Genomic DNA, 21,424 nt, shown 5'->3' on the forward strand with positions numbered 1-21,424 from the left:
AATGCTGATAAACTAATCTTTATCTCTTTCAGTTTCATTCTGAATATTCATTTCAGAGCTTTATAATTCTGTAAAATATGACTAAAGTCATCCTCAAATACTTTCAACTATTCCCAGAAATATATCTATATTTTAGTTACCAGTGCTCAGAAATAGGTTAATTAAGATTTCTGAAAGTTTTATTCTTTATTAGCAAGTGTATGAATTCTCTGTTTGAAAGGATCTTTACTTTCAACCCTCTGATCATGGCTAGATTCTTTGTATCAAGTGTGCTTTTCATACATTATCTATGTACAGAATATAAAAACAACAAAGGAAATTTAGACTGTGGCTTTAAGGGTGACTGCAGCTGTCAGTGATAAAAGTAAGTTATTTCTAGGGGAAACTTCCTTCAAATGGTGCTCTCTGTGGGGAAATAACGATAATATTTCAGTGCTCCTGCAGATAAATGTTTAATATTAGTCATAAGATAGCCCTTGTCATAGAAATGAAAATGTGAAAGTGTTCGTCGTCCAGTCATGTCAGACTTTTTGCGATCCCATGGAACTCACCAGGCTCCTCTGTCCATGAAATTCTCCAGGCGAGAATTCTGGACTGGGCTGCCATTCCTTTCTCCAGGGGATCTTCCCCACCCAGGGACTGGACCTGGGTCTTCCACACTGCAGGCAGATTATTGACTGCCTGAGACACCAGGGCAGCTCAGAGGAAATGGTTGGCATAGGTGTCAGGCTCCTTATCAGAAAGTAATGATGAGAAATTGGAGGCCATAGGCACGGTCATGGGAATGCCAAGGCTTCCTTCATACATACGCTGAAGGATGACTCCTCCAAGAGCTGAGAGAAGGTAGGAAATCATGGGGGGAAAGCGAGAGGAATATCAATAAACGAGGCAAATAAAGAGTGGACTTCACCTCAGCGATTCAATAAAAATACAGCCACATATTTTTTTAAGTGAGGCATAATAAGTGGCAAAGACTTACAAAAATACTGGGTGCTAAAAAAAAAAAGATAGAAAGACAAGAATGCTTAAGGTGAGGTGAAGGTGACGTCGCTCAGTCGTGTCCAACTTTGCGATCCCATGGACTGTAGCCCACCAGGCTCCTCTGTCCATGGAATTTTCCAGGCAAGAGTACTGGAGTGGGTTGCCATTTCCTTCTCCAGAGGATCTTCCCAACCCAGGGATTGAACCCGGGTCTCTCGCACTGCAGGCAGATGCTTTACCATCTGAGCCACCAGGGAAGCTCATGAATGCTTAAGTAACCGGTTTTTCAATATAGACTACATTTCTGGTACTATCTCCCAACAACAACAAAAAAAAATTCTGTTCAATATATCTGCTTATGCTTTGTTTAAACAATAATGAAAATTCAGTTCAGTTCAGTTCAGTTGCTCAGTCCTGTCTGACTCTTTGCAACCCCATGAATCGCAGCACGCCAGGCCTCCCTGTCCATCACCATCTCCCGGAGTTCACTCAGACTCACGTCCATCAAGTCGGTGATGCCATCCAGCCATCTCATCCTCTGTTGTCCCCTTCTCCTCCTGCCCCCAATCCCTCCCAGCATCAGACTCTTTTCCAATGAGTCAACTCTTCGCATGAGGTGGCCAAAGTACTGGAGTTTCAGCTTTAGCATCAGTCCTTCCAAAGAACACCCAGGGTTAATCTCCTTTAGAATGGACAGGTTGGATCTCCTTGCAGTCCAAGGGACTCTCAAGAGTCTTTTCCAACACCACAGTTCAAAAGCATCGATTCTTTGGTGCCCAGCTTTCTTCACAGTCCAACTCTCACATCCATACAGGACCACTGAAAAAACCATAGCCTTGACTAGACGGACCTTTGTTGGCAAAGTAATGTCTCTGCTTTTGAATATGCTATCTAAGTTGGTCATAACTTTTCTTCCAAGGAGTAAGCGTCTTTTAATTTCATGGCTGCAGTCACCATCTGCATTGATTTTGAAGCCTGAAAAAATAAAGTCTGACACTATTTCCACTATTTCCCCATCTATTTCCCATGAAGTGATGGAACCAGATGCCATGATCTTCGTTTTCTGAATGTTGAGCTTTAAGCCAACTTTTTCACTCTCCTCTTTCACTTTCATCAAGAGGCTTTTTAATTCTTCTTCACTTTCTGCCATAAGGGTGGTGTCATCTGCATATCTGAGGTTATTGATATTTCTCCCAGCAATCTTGATTCCAGCTTGTGCTTCTTCCAGTCCAGCGTTTCTCATGATGTACTCTGCATATAAGTTAAATAGGCAGGGTGACAATATACAGCCTTGACGTACTCCTTTTCCTATTTGTAACCAGTCTGTTGTTCCATGTCCAGTTCTAACTGTTGCTTCCTGACCTGCATACAGGTTTCTCAAGAGACAGGTCAGGTGGTCTGGTATTCCCATATTTCAGAATTTTCCACAGTTTATTGTGATCCACACAGTCAAAGGCTTTGGCAATTTAACCCCCTTAAAATTCAATTAGGAATGAAAAGCTTAATTAATCATATACAAATGCTCACTGAGTGACAATAAACTTGTGGGAATAGTTTAATTACACAAAAATTGTGAACACTCACCTTATTTAGATAAAGGAATAAATAAATAGAAAATGAATTAAGTAGTTTACTTGGTGAGTAAAAGAAAAAGCAGCTTACTTGTTGAGTCAAAGAACTAGAATTTGAGGAAATTGTATAGGTTTCTTTTTATAACAATTTTACATATCAATGTCTTGTCTTTCAGAACTGGGCTCAAGTGTTACAGTCTAAATATATGATCAATGCCTCAAAAGGAAATAGTAAAGGTTATAGCCAGCTGAACTCTAATTTATAACCCTATTTAATATGTGGAAAGGCTCACTGCATCAGTCAGGGTCCAATCAGGAAACAAAAAGCATACAATCATTGTAAGAAGTAAAGTTAATACAGTAAATTATTAACTAGTAAAAAGGTAGTCAACTGAAAGAGTTAAACAAGGTATAGGTCAGTAGCACAAAAGTAGAATCTATAGAACACAAATATTACCCATAGATCTTAAGGAGAGTGAATGAGGCAAATAAGTTTCAAAGAGCCCTTTGCCATAACCAACACCAAGTTAAGAGTCGACATCTCTGTACAGGCTGTGCCCCCACAGGGACTCTACTGGGAACAAAGAGATTGCGAGAGTGTGCAGACCGCAGAGGGTGTGGGATACACACAGTCCACTGACCACCTAGAGGCCGGAGGGTCCATCAGATGCTAAAGGCTACATCTTAACCACGAGATGAACACTACGAGGTTCCCCACATATTAATCTGTTAAGGGCTGATAGAAAACGGCACTTTAGAAAACGGAAACAAAGTCCCTCCCTCTTGTTCTGTCTTTGCTGTGTCCTAGCTGACCTTTGAATTGGCAGAACCTAACAAAAGGTCACTTGCAAAAGCGGAGCATGTCTCAGGTTCACCTCTGATAAGACAAGAAATAGCAAAGAAGAATGTGGGGAAGAGAGGCAATACAATGAATGACTGGCAAGCTGGTACTTGCACCATCTTTAGTTATGGAAACTGATGCAGTAAAATCTGTGTAAGGTCATATGTTTATGCTTACCATCACAAAAGATAACTTCTTGATTCCTATTTTTAAATTTGGTTACTCACTGTATCATTCTAACTGTTCAGCAGAAAGTACATTAATGGCATTATTTACTAGCTGAACATTTTATTGAGGTATAGATAAAGTACATCTTTAAATGTACAAATTAATACATTTTTTACAAGTATATACACACATATAAAACTACAAGTCTATTGTCTATACAGTCCATGGAATTCTCCAGGCCAGAATACTGAAGTGCGTAGCTTTCCCTTCTCCAGGGAATCTTCCCAACCCAGGAATTGAACAACGGTCTCCTGCATTGCAGGCAGATTCTTTACCAACTGAGCTACCAGGGAAACCCAGAGATAAAGTTCATAAACTTTAAATGTACAAACTGATAAATTTTTACAAGTATATACACTCATATAACTACAAGTCTATTATCAAACTCAAGACAAATCTATTACCATCACCCTGGAAGGCTCATTCTGGCTGCCCCTCAAGAAATAATCATTTACATTTTAAAAGTTCCCTTAAAAATCTTTACGGCATGCTTGGGGCTGGTACACGGGGATGACCCAGAGAGATGTTGTGGGGAGGGGGGTAGGAGGGGGGTTCATGTTTGGGAACGCATGTACACCCGTGGTGGATTCATGTCAATTTATGGCAAAACCAATACAGAATTGTAAAGTAAAATAAAAAATAAATTAATTAATTAAAAAAATAAAAAAATTTAAAAAAGAAACAGAAAAAAAATCTTTACTCTTTTTTTTTATTACATGAGTAATACAACTAATAGGAAGTACAAAGAAAAATAATATAGCTTTCTGTAATGGAGACTAAGCATGCAAGAAGTTACTTTGAGACCTACTTAATGTTATCATTCCATCTTTCTAAAGTAGTCAAAGCACTGTAGGATAATTATTGCGCTACTCTTGTTTCTGTGTAAACTGATAAGTTATCAATTTCTTTCTCATTTTTTCCAGGGGAAAAGGGAATGACATATAAAGAATATATATAGCCTCAAATAATCCTCTGCCATTTTTCATAAAGACAGAGATGGAATTCAAGGTTTTCTAAACTTTTCTACAAATACAAAAAGTGAAAGTCACTCACTCATTGTCCAATTCTTTGTAACCACATGGACTGTAGCCTGTCAGGCTCCTTGGTCCATGGAATTCTATAGGCAAGAATACTGCTGATTCATGTTAATGTATGGCAAAACCAATACAGTATTGTAAAGCAAAATAAAGTAAAAATAAAAATTTTAAAAAAAAGAATACTGCAGTGGGTAGCCTGTTCCCTTCTCCAGGGGATTTTCCCAACCCAGGGATCAAACCCAGGTCTGTCCCATTGCAGGCAGATTCTTTATCATCTGAGCCACCTGGGAAACCCAATAATACTAGAGTGGGTAGCCTATCCCTCCTCAGAGGATCTTCCCAACTCAGGAACTGAACTGGGGTCTCCTGTATTTCAGGTGGATTCTTTACTATCTGAGCCCAATAATACTGGAGTGGGCAGCCTATCCCTTCTCCAGAGGATCTTCCCGACCCAGGAATCAAATCAGGGTCTCCTGCGTTGTAGGTGGATTCTTTACCAGCTGAGCTACGAGGGAAGGAAACTCTCTTTAATGTAAGAAAATTCCACATGTATGCAAAGCAAACTAGTAAAGCAGCAACAACAACAACCACCTAGCAATAATGTAGGTTATTAAAGAAGTGACTTAAATTCATGCAAAAGGAAAATTTTAAATATATAGTAAACTGTTTCTTCAAAAGTCATAGCATTTAACATTTAGCAAATGTGGAGTATACTTTTATTATGTCATTTTATTGCAAACAGTGAAAGGAAAGTAACACATTAACTAGAAAAAGGAGGGTCTTAAATATTTTAAGACAACATTAAGACTTTAGACCTGTTCAACTTTTCAGCTGAATAAATTTAACCAATTAATTGCTCAGTAATCCAATAGACAAAAAATTTGATATTATTGGCTTTATCTTGTCACTCTGTATGTCTACAGATTTAGACTTCTAAAACCCCATTTTAATATTTTGCATTATGATATAAAATTTAAAAATTGATTGTTACATTGAAATTTGACACATTTAGCTACATAGTTGTTTTTTTTTTTCCAACTAGCTTTCCATCACAAGTCAAAAGTCTTTGAACTTATGATTAAGCTTCATGGCCTGAAAGTGGTGAGTGTTTTTCCAGAAGGTTTCAGATTTTTTTAATGGCTGCCTTTACTGGATTTGATTCAAAATTTTCTAATGGGAAGCATACTTTAAACAACTTGGATTCCATGATTTTAACATATTATTTTATTTTATTTTTTTTCCCTGAGAGCACTTACAATCAACATATTTTTAAACATTTCATATTTGGTTATATTTTGTTGGTTCTTTGTTTTCTGTTATAATGGAGTTTCAAAGATTAAGCGAATTTGCAGATTTTCCAAACAAACACATCTGTACAGGACAGTGTGATATTAGAAAGTTCCTGAAATTAACTAATACAATGTAAATGCTTTCTGCATTACCCATTTGCTACAACAGAAAGTGAGGGAACTTGCCAATGGGTCTGCTTCAGGGAGAAAACTACTGTTTTGAAATGAAATACAAAGTTTACTGCGTAGACCCTATTTTATTCTTAATCATGTTCAATTTGGGAGTATCCTCTTTCATTTATATACAAGGAAATGATGTCAGGAGATGATCTATTATTTTCAAAGGCAAAGGTTATCACACACAAAGCAAACAACTTTTTCTAGTTTATCTGTTCACTCCAAATTGTTTTACTGAATTAACAGTCTTTACAGTGTCATTAAATGTCACATTTAAAGTGCTTAACAAAATAACGCTGTGTTTAAAGTTTAGCTGCCTTTAGCCTGATGCTGTCTGCGTTACTCCTATCTCCTTCATCCTTGTTTGGCAAGGACATTTAGTCACACAGACGCCCACACACATAGCTCAGTTATTCCCTCTGATCTCCAGGGCTCTTCTTTCCATCCCCCGTCTCTTTTGTATTATTATTCCAGGTTTCTTCCTCTTCCTTCCTTCCTCCCCACCCACTCAATCCAACTACCCACTGAAATCCCGAGTTCAGTTCCTCAGCAGTTTCCCCAAATTAGCACTTTGCTCCATTTCCTTGCAGAAATACTTTTGCATGCCTCCTTCCTCCGACCACTAGCTCACCTTACTGTCTACAATCATTCTTCTACCCCAGCTTATTCCAATAGAGATTTAGACAGCTCCTTGCTCCTCCATTTTCCTTTCCATAACAAAACATTGCTCTGGAAAATGCAGCCAAGAATCCGCACAAGCAAACTCAGTGAACCAGTACAATATGAAGGTTTTATACCAGATGAGAAATTGTGCAAAGCTGTGGTCACACTCAAGTGCATTATGGCCAGTGCCTTAGCTGATTGCATTTTCATTTGTAACATGGCAACACAGCCAAGAACTTGAATCAAGCTTACACGACAGGACGTTAGCTAGGATTCTATGCTGTTACAAAGCTCTTCTGAATGACCCTAGGTAATTGGGATGTGAAGTGATGCAATAGCCAGGACTTTCTAAAGGGTTTAACAAAAATATATTAGATACAAGAAGTGTGAAATATGTACCTCTAGTAATTTCACATTTTTTCAACAATGACTTCAGATTGTTTCCATTTAAAACACAAAGTAAATTTTCACTGTTAATCTTTAGATACTGCAAGTAAATTAAGTTATTCATTTAGTCACTCATTCAATAAATATTTACTGAATACCAGCTATGTGGCAAACACAGTTCAACGTAAGTTCAGTAGCAATAAAGCCTTGGTTTGGAACTTACCATGAGCCATACGGTGGAACCAGTAGTAACCAAAGTCAACTCCCAAGAAAGTTAAATACCAAGTCCATGGAGAATCCCAAGGCAAACTAATGAGTCTGTAGTTCTCCCAGATATAAACATAACTAGTCAGCTCAATGCTCCTGTAAAACAACCTGGAAAGATAAAATCTATCAGTAATGATTATACTATATTTTAGAGGTTAACTTGTGCTAAAACATTTTAGATTATATACAAAAGTGAATTTGTTCACATGTAAAAATAAAATCCTTTCCCTCTTCTTCATTTCTTACTGTTCTATCATGCTTTTGAAGAGGCTCAGTTCCCTTGGTATCCAAGTGATTCATACCATGTTTCCTTTTGTTTCACAGGCATCACAGATGCCAACTATTTCTCTATTTCATGGAACTTAGCAGGACGTTTTTTTTAATGTGTCTCTTAAAAATACTTTTCACAGAACCCATATAGCATAAATATGACAAAACTATGACTATTTGCTGTGATAGCCATTTCTAAATCTTAATAAAGAACACAAGAAGGGTCCTTTTTAAAGGAAATGTAAAAAGTAGAAAATTATAAACAGCATGTTTTTAAAGAGGACTGAAAAATGCCTACTAATTTAACATGTGTTAATCCAATAAAGTTTAAGTTGCTGCTGCCTAACTCCATCCTCTCTTCTTCTCTACTCCCTCCTTCCTTTCTCACATACACACACACACACACACACACACACACACACGCTTCAAGCTTTTTAGATATTTTTCTTAGCATCTCAAACTGGATCCTCATAGCATCTCAAACTGGATCCTCACAGAACTCTAGTATTCCTTGTAGTAACAAACTATGGATCTCAAAATATAAAATAATATTTTTCCTAGAAGTAAACATTGTTTTTAAAACTCATATAAAGTATCTCTTACCACCTATTCTATCAAGCATCTGCAAATTCTATTTCAAGAACTTTCAAAAATATACATAATATACTTCAATTTTATAAAGAGGAGTATTTTTCCTTTTAAGTTTTCTATGAGCAAATTTAAGATCAGACTCAAGCTAATCATTCCTTTTATCACTTTTATAGATAAGATTGAACTGACTTTTTCATTTATATTTATCTTTCATATATAAAATGAATGATACTACTGAATAAAGATTTATTTATAAACCATGAACTGAGGAAGTTCTTAAATATACTAATTTCAAATAAAAGTCAAAGAAGCAGATCTTTAGTTTTCTCTTTATATTGATTCTTTTACTAATATTTCCCTTTATACAATCAGCCTCTATGAATTAGCATGTTACTGGGTTTGCTGGAAACCCAGGTATTTACTTTTAATCTACTTTTGACTTTAATTATGATATGATTTTGACTGTGATTTATCGCTAAGAACTTTAAAATAGCCCCTTATTTTGAGTTCTTCAAGTTATTATTTAATCAGTAATACAAAACACTAGGCCTCTTCCCAATGGCACTAATACAAATAACCAATAGAAATGACAAATGCCTATACTTTCAAGAAGGATTATGCATCATCAGATCTTAAAGCTCCATTTTCAATTTAAGATTATTCTCAGTTTATAAATTGGTGGTCATACAGGGAGAGTAAGAAGAGAGTAAAGAATGAGACAGAACAGTCTAGATTGGGAGGTGGCAGTTTTTATAAACAAAGGAACTTACAGAGCTGGTTTGTTGGGTGGCTATAGGACATATAAATCTCCATACTCTCCCTCCAGAATCTTAAGAGTTTCCAGAAAGGTCCTCACTGGCTTAATTCATTTATTCAGGCAACATGGTCTCTATAACACCTTACTCTCTCAAGGATTCATCTTTGAAACAGCTGCTAATAGCATGGGATTGTGGGCGGCACTTACATTCCACAGACAGGGTAGAGTGCAGAAGAGAGGGGAAGCCTAAGAAAGGTTCAGCTTATAGGTCAACCAGCGTCACGTCCTCTCCATGACCTCCTCCAACAATTATTTGATTGGAAAGAACCATTTTGTCCTTAAACGTGAGTCCCTGACCCAAGTGGGCTGCCTACCCAGCACTCCTGTCACAACTCAGTCCAAGCCTGGACACTCTAGAACCTTCCTGTCAGGCAGCCTTCAACCTGCTTTCAGGACCTGCATGAGTCTCTCTCCTGGTCCAGACCTCCAGAGAGCCCACCTGTGGGTGTGGAAAAGTCTTCAACATGATAAGGTAGATTAAAGGGGCTTTTTTGGACATGTAGACAGAGATGGGATGACCAATCTGGGTGTTCACACATAGGTATGTGAGGTCCCCCCTGGGACAGGACAGACAATGGGCCAGGGGCTCTCACCCTGTTCTGGAACTCTGAGGAATTCATGAACTTGAAATTTGAAATGTGTCTTCCAGTTTGCCATCCAGGTTATTGATCAGGATGAAAGTGTTAGTCACTCATTGTGTCCAACTCTTTGTGACCCCATGGACTGTAGCCCCCCAGGCTCCTCTGTCCATGAAATTCTGCAGGCAAGAATACTGGAGTGGGCCACCATTCCGTTCTCCACAGGATCTTCCCAACCCAGGGACTGAACCCACAGTCTCCTCCATTGCAGGCAGACTCTTTACCGTCTGAACAATGATCATGGTGGGGGATGGGTAGAACAAATTTTATTGTAAAATAAGTTAGCTTGGTTGGTAACTCATATCTAGACTATGACCTATGAACAATGTCATTCATTACTGGCATCCGGACAAGATAATTCTCAGTTGTAGGGGTCTGTCTTGTGAAAACAATTACCCAAATTACAAAACTTAACATTGTTCCCTAGGACTCAGTGGAAGAGGACTGACCAAATAAAACTCAAGTTCTAGGTAAAAAATGGTGAATAATATGAATTTTAAAGGGTCTAACTTAAGTTTTCTGAGAGATTCTAAAGTTTGACACTGTTGCCTTTGGGGCCAGATAATTCTTTGTTGTGGGGGTCGGTCCTGTGCATTGTAGGAGGGTCAGCACCATCCTCCAGCCTCTACTGACTGGATACCAGCAACACAGCCCTCTACTTCTGTTGTGACGACAAACTGTCCAAATGTCTCCTGGGAGCAAGACTGTCCCAGTTGATAACCCTAAATACAAAAGACTGATCCAGAAAGAAAAAAAAATAAGACTTAGAAAATGCAACGGAAAGTTGAAATAATCTGCAGTGTTTTGACATTTGTTTTAGTACCTAGTATCAAAGCAGGTCAACTCATGGATTCATTCAATCTTTCAATGAATTTGCATTAAGAATCTACTGGGTGTCAGGCACAGCACAAAAAAGGGAAGACACATCAGCGAAGAGGGCAAATACATCCACCTGCCGCATCAGTGTCCCACCAGCTCAGTATCTCTTTTCAAAGTTGCTGTCTTTCTTGTCAAGCTTTCCAGTGACAGTTAAAATAGGCTTTCAGATACCAAGATTCCAGGGGATCCCTGGAAAACTTCCATTTGTAAAACAAAAAGAACCTGCCTGCAATTGAAATGTTTCTTTATTTCCTGTACAGGTGCCAGGTCTTGAGCAGGCACTCAATTTATTATTCTGTCAACTTACTTATTAGGGTTGACACAAATCGAGCTGAAATATGCCTGACATACTACAGTCAAGACTTTTTCTTTTTTTTTTTTTTCACACCTTAGCACAAAGCTAAACTTTTTCAAGGTGAAGAGGAAGAGAGGAGAAGCTGTGGGAATTAAATCCCCAGCTCTCTATCAGCAAGATGGATATGATCCTCTTCCATCATAAATGGGAAAAAAACGGCCATAGAGTGCCCACAACTAGAAACAATTCAGCAAGGGATCCAGCTGGGAAATGATTATCAAGCTCTGCAAAGCTCTTGATTACAGGAAATAGCACCTACATTTTCAGAAATATTCCCACCAGACCCAGAATGGTAAAGCTAAACCTTTTCCTCTTTCTCTTCCCAATTCCACCATTCTCCCCTGCTTCTGACTTTGCACACTGAAATTCAAACAGTTCTAACCCCTATTCTGAGGGAAGAGACATATGCAATTTGCATATGTAGTGAGCTTACTTTATCATACAGAGATGGAAATGAGGTAGCACAGGGGTTTGGAATAACCAAATGCTAGATCCCTTTCTCATGAAGTTTGAGTGCAAGAGCGAGAACATGATCTAAATAGGAGGCATTAGACCGTTCATCAACAGCCTGTATACCTAGAGGCTCCCCTCCCATTGTCCTATATTTTTTTATACATTCTTCCCAAATAGCTATTTCTCTTAGGCCTGAGGCATATCTGTCGGCAAATGAAAGACAGCTAATTTTTAATGTGTTTTACTTAACATTTTCTGTTCACACTAGAAATCTGTCCAGTCAGACTGGTGGTTGCCAAGGGGTAGGGGGTTGGGAGAGAGATGCAGTGGAAGGTTGGGGTTAGCAGAGAGAAACTTTTATATTGTTGTTGTTTAATCACTAAGTCGTGTCCAACTCTTTGCGACCACATGGACTGTGGCTCACTAGGTTCTCTGTCCATGAGATTTCCCAGGCAAAAATACTGGAGTGGGTTGACACTTCCTTCTTCAGGGAATCTTCCTGGACCAGGGATCAAACCTACATCTCCTGCACTGGCAGGCAGATTCTTTACCACTGAGCCACCAGGGAAGCCCAAGCTTTTATATACAGAATGGATGACAACAAGGTCCTACTATATAGCACAGAGAACTATATTCAATATCCTACGATAAGCTATAATGGAAGAGAATATTTAAAAAAGAATTATATATATAGATAGAAATAGATAGATAGATATACTACTGATTCACCTTGCTGTGCAGCAATAATTAACATATTATAAATCAACTGTACCTCAATGAAAATCTCTATCCTGTCAAAGTTTAGTGACTATAAAATCTGGTAAGATATAAAAGTACTGTTCCAGTACTGGTGCTGGATTTTTTTAAATACAATTTATTGTGCTGAGATTTTCCAATAATCAATAAGTAAGAATAAATATCATTTGGGGATTCAGAATTACAAACTAATTTTTTATCAAAATCATCTCAGTTTAAACATTCCCATCATCAAAGGTAGAGAAAGGTAACACTGGAGAGATTGTTTATCTTCTCACTATCTAATTTCAGATATGAGAGCATTAGGCTGAACGGATCCTAAAATTATCTAGCTCTCAAATACTTGCCTGCTCTAATCATTAATCAAGCAACTGATATTTGATGTAATGCTCTCACTGCAAACTGTAAACATTTCAAAGCAACTTTCAGAGTCAGTAGAATTATGCACCCAGTGTTCACAGACATCTGCCAACTTGTACTATTTCATAACTATCATTAGGGCAATGTATACTGTTTAATTTAGCCAGATCATACAAAACTGAAAAAAAAAAATTCAAGCATCTTTATTTCTAACAATCATGTCATAAACTAGAAAATAAACCAAATATTTAAATGAGATCACTCAAAATGACCTTACAAGTTTCAGGAAGTTATAAATAAATAAATACATATTTGAAATATAGATGTATTTATATTGATTTTTCCAAGAAATTAAATTATTTACTTCAAAATCTCTTATACCTGGCCCAGGAACGTGCACTGTCCGTAAAGCTCCTGCCACTTTTGCTCCATCTAGTGGAATACTGATTTTTGCTTAGTAATAACAAAATATACAACAACAAGCTCTACCTTCTGCAGGCAGACATTTGTACTGCTATTTCCTACTGTGAAATGACATTTACAAATCAATCATTTAACTTAATTTCTTTTTAAAACAACCACACAACCAGAGACTTCTGTAAACACAATGCGGTGGATTTGAAAGAACTAAATATGTTACATTTTTTACTTTGCAAGAAGTAAATTACTTCAAGTAATTCAATAACTCTACTGAATAAGCACACAAACACAGACTTAATAAGCACAAGGAAGCTTCATTCATTCAGGAAGGACAGTGTAAGAGCAATCTCTGAAGTTATACCATTAAGAAAAACAAACTCTACTGATGAGGTTTCTAAGGTAAAAGTTAAGAGGACATGAGGCATTCTCTCTAGCAAAAATAACTAACATAGCAGCAGGTTTTTAAATGTATTTTGTTTGCCTGGGATGGTCTTTTCATAATTTTCTCAGTTAATATGACTATATTAATATTCACAATAAAATACCATTATTAATATCACATAAATGAATATATCTCTTATTTAGGACAATGAATAAATATTTACTAAATTTCATCACCCCAAATGGCAGACACTCATTTGTTAGAAGTTTGATGTTGCCAAAAACAGTATCAACTCTGCTACTAAAGTCTAGTATAAAAATGCAGTACACAGTTTTCCTTTATTCTCTGGTCCTACCTCAAGGAGTCAAAGAATCTCAAAGAAGTTTAACTTCCTTTAAGTTTTGCTTTTTATTTATTAATTTTTTTGATGAATTGAAACTTTCCTGTCAGGAATGGAAAATGCCATGGCAGCCACGGCCAATGAAACTGTAGATACATTTGGCGAAACATCGCAGACATAGTTCCACAGTAAAAACTGGCAGTGACTCGTATGTATTAAAAGTGGAGTGTCCCCAACTCCTTTGAAAATTTACCTACTTAAATTATACCTCCAACTATTGCAATTTGATTTATAATCTGCTGTTTCAACAGAATAAATGAACCCATTAAAAACAAACATACTATAGATATTTATATCAGGAATAAAATTTCTCTGGGGAGGATGCAATTTATGGAAGCAGAAACACTGGAAGGAAGTAACAAATTGAAGTCCCAGTTTTCTAATGAAGGATTGGAAATTGAGTTCTGCTTCAACAAGCAAGAAAAACAACAAAAAAAAAGATGTGATTATTTTTCACTCGTTAGCATTTCAGTCAGTAGCAGCATGTTTCACAAGTTTTAGCTCGATTAAAAAAATTGATTTAGTCAATATTTCATTTTATTTTGTATAGTCATATATGCAATTAACCAATAGAAAGGCATATTATCGGCAGATGATACACTGCATTTAACTACGATAAATACGCATGCTTGTCTATAACTACAGGACTAGATTCTTACCAAGAAGTCTGCCTACTAGATTCTAGAAGAGGAAAACAGATGCAAGCCTGCCCAGAATCTGGTTCTTAGGACAGATGGACATTTATTACACATTGTGGGCTGTCTGACAGGCTTGTAAACAAGGTACAATCTTGTCTCTGTTGAATAATTTTCCTTACATAAAGATTTGAAAGATACACATAGATCTTTTCCATCAATATGGTAAGTATGCTACTGATCTTCAAGCTACTTTGACTTTTATGTTATAATGAAACTGAGATCCTCAAATAAACATTGTTTTTCCTCAAAGTCTGCACACAGCATTTCCATTACATGAATGGCAAAGTGGAAAAATATGTTCAGGGTTTCACTTTGATTTCCCCAACTATTTTTGTCAGAGGCCACATGCCTATTTGGAATTACTATCCAAACTATAATTCCTCACAAAGGGATTAACAAATAGTATACTACCATTTTTCTTGCAATTATGTATTTTAAGGACATGGCAAGCCCCTGTTGCTGGTGTAGAAAATGAATTTAGTCCCTCGGAGAGGGTATGATCAATGTCGTGATAATCTACCTTCAGCTGTTAACGATTTGCACAAGGATTCCCCTTGATGCTGTGGTTTCAACTGAAATATTGTTCTAAGAGTTTCGGTCAAATCCCCCTTCTCATCTTGTGCTGAAAGAGGATTGTGAAGAGTGGATCCTAAGGATCAGCTTTCCCTCTCTGCTTATGTCTGGGAATTTCTGTGATAGCAACACAATAAATAAAAACATTGGGAAATTTCATTTCCAGATAATCTGCTTTGCTGAGATCTTTCAGACAAAAGCCTGTGAAAGATAAAATTATTTGTAAAATGTAGAAAGTTATCCACATTTCATAATTTAAAACTGTGAACAAAAAAAGAAGGTAGGTGCTGTTCTCATTCAAAATACAACTATAAAAAATAGGCTCCAAATTCAAGTTCAAACCTTTTCCCTTTCTTTCAAAGGGCACCAGAGTTCACAGCCTGTGCTAGCTTAAGGAGTGTTATGAGTAGTGGGACGTGAAGAAAAAGATCTGCAGGCTTATCCCTGAAGGACTGGTTTGTTTTATTTTCTCTTTCTCTCCCCCCACTTCCCTTATATTTGGGGGTTTCTTTTTTAGCAGAAATATTACTCCTTGGGTATCTTGTTAGAATTCTGTACCTTTTCTTTTAATCACAGTGTTGAAGAGAAATAGAGTACTGAGGATACAGTTTACATTTCTAGTTGTTACAATATAGTAAGATAACAATCCAATCTCACTTGTGACCAAAGTCAAACTTAAAACAGTTAAAGAAATAATGAAGCATTCATCCGATTTGATGTCTCCCTGAGTTCTTTATAAATTCATTCCAGCTCAACAAAATATGTGATGCATAATCGTTCCTGCAGGGCACTTCTCAGTTATCAGGTTATTTTGACAATTCATCAATTGTTCCATTTCCATAAAACTATACACTCAAGTTTCTCAGAATAAACTATTATAACCGAGTATTTTTCAATAGTCAAATATACTTGTCCCTTGAGTATACTGAATATATTTTTTGTTCACTTCTGTTTAAGGGAGGCATGAAATAAAGGAAATTATGCATAATTGTAAATTCCCAATTAGAGTATTCTGGAAATTGAAAATAATTTGAGATATTATTCTCTGAATCTGACAGCAGTATGCAATCATATGAGTAGTTTTTCAGAGAATCACTGTTCTGATTATCATTACTATTATTTTATAACTATTAACCTATTTTTTATAGTAATATTTATGAAATAAATTTTGCCTTTAGGTTTACTTTCTATTTACAATTTTATGCAATTATAGGAAATAATTTTACCTTTTCTCAGCTATCTTTAAGTTCTTATTTTATTTTAAAAAAATCCACCTTGGTTTCCCACTGGGCGGTTCATGCAAACATTCCAAAGCAGTGAGCACTGGTCAGAAGTGAAGCTCTTAAAACAGTAAAAGAAGCAATGGGTGGGAAGCAGGAATGAGAACATTCACCAGTAATACAAGGCACAGACTTCTGAGGGAATCTTCCCTCACTCTCTCCTCCTGTGAAAACTCTTATACACTGAAGAGCCCTCCATTCACTGGTTCCTCCTCTAAACACATTATAATTAATTCTTTCTAAACAGTAGTAGAGCAGTCATTATTTTGGGGTCCCCAGGTGGTGCAGTGGTAAAGAGTCTGCCTGCCAATGCAGGAGACGCAGAGACAAGGGTTCAGTCCCTGGGCCAGGAAGATCCCCTGGAAGAGGAAATGGCAACCCCAGTGTTCTTGCTGGGAGAATTCCATGAACAGAGAGGACTGGGGGGTTACAGCCCACGAGGGCTCCAACAGTCGGATACAACTGCGTGAGCACACTAACGCAGGACACGCAAGAGACTTGGGTTCAGTCCCTGGGTTGGGAAGATCTCCTGGAGGATGAGGAAATGCCAAGCCACTCCAGTACGCACTGTTTAATCCCTTCATCCTCAGACTTCACCAGCAACACAGCACTGTAAGAATGTGAGATTTAAAATAAATTCTGCCATATCTCTACAAATGATCCAATTTCATTCCTATACCTAGAGTCTATCATACAGAGTGAAGTAAGTCAGAAAGAGAAAAACAAATACCATATATTAACACATGAATGGAATCTAGAAAAATGGAACAGATAAACCCAGTTCCAGAGCACAGTCATAGAGACACAGACATAGAGAATGGACATGTATACATGGAAGGAAAGGGGAGGGTGGGATGAACTGGGAGATGAGGACTGACATATATACAGTAACATCCATAAAATAGATAGCCAGTGGGAGCCTACTGCATAGCACAGGGAGCTCAGCTTTGGGCTCTGTGACGACCTAGAGCAGTGGGATGGGGGGGGGGAGGCTCAAGAGCAAGGAGATATCTGTTGCTGATTCACATAAGTGATTCACTTAAGTGATTCACGTAACTGATTCACATGACTGATTCACTTGATTGTACAGCAGAAATTAACTAGCATTGTAAACCATACTCCACTAAAACACACACACACACGATTATTTTGTACATCATTATAGGCACAGGAGTTAAAACTATGAAGAAAGAACACCTCTTTTTCCCCAGTTACATGCAACCTAGCAGGAAGGGCCGCCCCCCCCCCCCCCCCCCCCCCGCCCCCCCAAACAGGTGAGCTTAATACCATGTGACAATTCTATGATGGTGTAGGCACAATACTCCACAGTGATTTCAGTCCATAGTGAAGTGATGCCTAAAGGAGGGTTGGAAAACAGACAAGACTTGCTGAAGAGTATGACTCTTCATGAGAAGTCTGTATTTAGACTGAAGAAATGAATGGGAGCTGGCCACTTGGACGACCACATGAGACATCTGGGTGATGGCACATATGGAGCAAATGGCTATTGCAATGCGGGAAGAAGAATCAAAGGACCAGAAGGCAGGCTGGATAGACAAAGGCCTCCATAGATTAGGGAAGAAATTATCCTCATGCCATTAGGAACCTATGAGGGAGTTTCCACCAGATTCACGTTATGGAAACATTTGGCTGCAAATGAAATAGGCTTGCTGCTGCTGCTAAGTCGCTTCAGTCGTGTCCGACTCTGTACGACCCCAGAGACGGCAGCCCGCCAGGGTCCTCCATCCCTGGGATTCTCCAGGCAAGAACACGGGAGTGGGAAATAGGACTAGAGACAGAGATACCACTTAGGAGACCAGGGCAGTAATCTAGAGCTTTGTGTGACATGGATTAGGGAGATTGCTGCTGCAGGTGAGTTTGCCTGAGGCAAAATTAATTTCCCAGTAGATAACTAGGACAAAACTCAGGCCTGGGACTAGGCTAAAACAAGTGAAGCAATTGCCTTGGGCACAAAATTTAAGGAGGCACCAATAAATTCAGTAATCACAATAAATAATACTTAGAGCAGCATTTTCAGTAACAGATGTAAAACATCCAGGATGAACAAAACATCGAACATTTAAACAATGACCATAACTGAGTTCTTCGGGGATGTATGTAAAAACAGACCAATTCCCCATACAATGGTTTTCTTCATGTTACCTGGAGAATTTAAGTTCATTCACTCACCACAGCTAACTAGCTAACTCACCTTGGAAGCCGAGACATAATGCCAGCAGACAAAGATGCTAAGGCATCATCCAAACCACCTGGTGGCTTCCCTTGGCGAATCCAGCTGACAACCAGCTCAAGCAGCATCAAGGAAATGAACAATGGAGTTGCCTGGAAAGGAAATTACAGAAGAGAGATGATACTGTGCTTGGTATGAAATTCTTCCGTGTTTCCTGATTAGTCATTCCTGAAGTATGAGGCCCAGAGTGACAGTTCATAGCAGAACAGGTATGAAACTATCCTCGATTATTTCCTCCCAACAGGCAAAGAAATCTGTTTATTTCAGACACACACTAACAAGGTGCTCCAATTCTATCATCCGATTTGGACACGAAATATAACCATGGAGGCTTCCCTGGCGGCTCAGTGGCGGACAATCCGTCTGCCAGTGTGGGAGACATGGGTTCAATCCCTGGTCCAGAAGCTTCTGCATGCTGCAGAGCAACTAAGCCTATGTGCCACAACTATTGAGCCTGTGTTCAAGAGCCCAGGAGCGGCAACTACTGAGCCCAGTTGCCGCAACTTCCGAAGCCCGAGCGCCCTGTAACCTGTACTCCCCAGAGAAAGAAGTCACTGCAATAAGAAGCCTTTACACCACAACTAGAGAGCAGCCCCTACTTGCAACAAGAGAAAAGCCCATGCAACAGTGAAAACCCAGCACAGCCAAAATAAATAAATATATTTTAAAAAGAAAGAAATACAGCCATAGATGTAACCACAATAATTCAGCCAAGAAAATAAAAAAGATTAGGCAAGACATGTTTCAAGGTCTAAAAAATACTTCTTAAAATAAGTGCAATAATCAGAAATCTATCAATACACTACAAAGATAAGGTCCACTTTAAATCACTTTCCTTAAAATGCGCATGATTTTTTTTTCATATTAGAATGATAGGAATCACAAAATTGAAATTGTAGGAATACACACTACTCTATATAAAATATACAGCTAATAAGGACCTACTGTATAACATATGGAGAACTCGTCTCAGTACTGTGTAAGACCTATATGGGAAAAGAATTTTAAAGAATGGATATATGTATGTATAACTGATACACTTTGCAGTACAGCAGAAACTAATCAACACTATAGATCAATTATACTCTAATAAAATTTTGAAAAAAATTTAAACTGTAGGAACAAAAATTTTGCTTCTGAGTAGTTCAGAGAATGAGACCATTTTAAACATTTTAGACATCATTCAAGTTTCTATTCAGTTTTCTCTTATAGAAAAAAAAAACATCATCTGTAATTGATGACAAATATCAGGCTAGGTTTGATGTCATAATACAAAATAAATAATGATTTATAAAGACGTGGGTACCACATTCTTTCCTTAAAAAATCAGAAACAGGTAATATAAAATCCTGAAAAAATTATGGGATTCTCTCATTTGAAAGTTGATCATGAGTACTGAAATTTTCTAAACCCAAAGCCTAAGAACATATTTTCTGATGTCATTTTCTTTTCTATTTTTGGTCTGAACTAGTAAGTGTTTTAGGAACAACTCTGACAGGGTGGGGAACTTCAGTATTCAAGTTCTAATTCTGGATATTTCCACTTCCAACCATAGCCAGGAACCAGAAGTGAAAAGTGCCTCTGAACACTTAAAGAGTTTCAAAGAAAACTTGGTTTAAGTTCAAACTTAGGAAATCAGGGTTGATCGCTCAGCTGTGTATCCATTCTGCAGAACCACCCTGCTTAAAACAACAACAACAAGGACAAAACAAAACAGGAAATTATTTCCTGGGAGGTGGTAGACAAGTTTTCCTTTCGAAACAAAATTGTTACAAAGATTACTGATACCACATAACCATTGGATACTGAGCTTCTAACAGCTAAATTTGTAATGCCACTGTGTCCAGAAAAACTTTTTTAGTTTTATCAGATCCTGGAGTGACATTTCAGGGAAGAGAAGTTTAATAGGAAGAGATGGTTATGGATATTGTACAGAAAATCAGTTCAAGTGGAAATTCTACTCTTCCCTCATGCTTTGTTTTGCAACTATTTTTGTTAGAATTATTTGAAGAATGGACATGAATGAAACCCCACACTGTGTTTAAGTTACTTCTTATTAAGAGAAAAGCAAGAGCAGCCTCTTCCCAGAGAGCCTCACCTTCCGTACATAATCAGGCACCTCTTCCAGGGTTTGGAATGACGTTTCACTGGGCTTCATCACATAAAACATCATGCGAATCCCCTGGGAAACCGAAACATCCTGTTGGGCTTCTGGGTTCTTCATCTCTGCCCTTGTCTGACTCCCAGCTGGAGAGTATTTGTGCTTCAGTGGTTGAAGCCAGAGGCTGAACACAGAACGAGCTGTGCTGCACGGATCAAGCCCTCTGTCAGAGAGAGACCCGGGAGGAACAAAGCCCCACAGAGCAGAGCCAACAGCAGAGTCTGTGCAGACGGTGTGTGACGAGGCAGGAAAGTACAAGGATCAATCAGGAACGAGTTCAGAGTTCGGAGGGCGCTGACCCAGAAGCCGCCCACGTTCGGGAGGGGCAGAGGAGGAACGGCTCCTGCCCAGATCACAGATAAACAATGGAGTTTAGCTGCAGGTGGAGTAATTTATCACTAAAAAAAGAGAAACAAACAAACAAAAAACCCACATGATACCTCCTTGGAGAGAAGGAACAAAGTGATGGCAAGTGAAAGTTCGTTCTGAAAAAGTGGGTGGAAATTCAAGATGCAAATCACATGAGGAAAATATTATACCTGTTTTTCTCTCCCTTTGGAAACTCACATTGGGCTCTGGTTTGTAATCTCCCGACAGTGTCACATTTCCTGAGAGACAAGGTGTTCTGATCTCAGGTAGTAAGACTAACCTCAAAAGCCAATAAGCACCAAATATATCTTACTGGTGACTGCCTGTGTA

The 21,424-nt window shown here is 38.1% G+C and overlaps 1 protein-coding gene and 1 long non-coding RNA gene across 2 annotated transcripts in view; one reads left to right on the top strand and one right to left on the bottom strand.

Annotated features, from left to right (window-relative positions):
* AGMO (alkylglycerol monooxygenase) overlaps nt 1-21,144 on the bottom strand; it is a 392,569-nt gene extending 371,425 nt beyond the window's left edge. Inside the window, exons 1-3 of the mRNA XM_040260598.1 lie at nt 20,663-21,144; nt 18,526-18,656; nt 7,398-7,549 (exon numbers count right to left, since the gene is read on the bottom strand). Coding sequence (XP_040116532.1) covers nt 7,398-7,549; nt 18,526-18,656; nt 20,663-20,788 — 409 coding nt within the window. The 5' untranslated portion in view covers nt 20,789-21,144. The remainder of the gene's footprint in view (nt 1-7,397; nt 7,550-18,525; nt 18,657-20,662) is intronic.
* LOC120878031 lies at nt 699-1,303 on the top strand. Its single transcript, XR_005724440.1, has 2 exons — nt 699-1,030; nt 1,257-1,303. It is a non-coding gene; the product is annotated as an uncharacterized LOC120878031 (long non-coding RNA).
* Nucleotides 21,145-21,424: the final 280 nt, after the last annotated feature.

This window comes from Oryx dammah, unplaced genomic scaffold (assembly GCF_014754425.2).
Source record: "Oryx dammah isolate SB20612 unplaced genomic scaffold, SCBI_Odam_1.1 HiC_scaffold_18, whole genome shotgun sequence".
Taxonomy (NCBI): Eukaryota; Metazoa; Chordata; class Mammalia; order Artiodactyla; family Bovidae; genus Oryx; species Oryx dammah.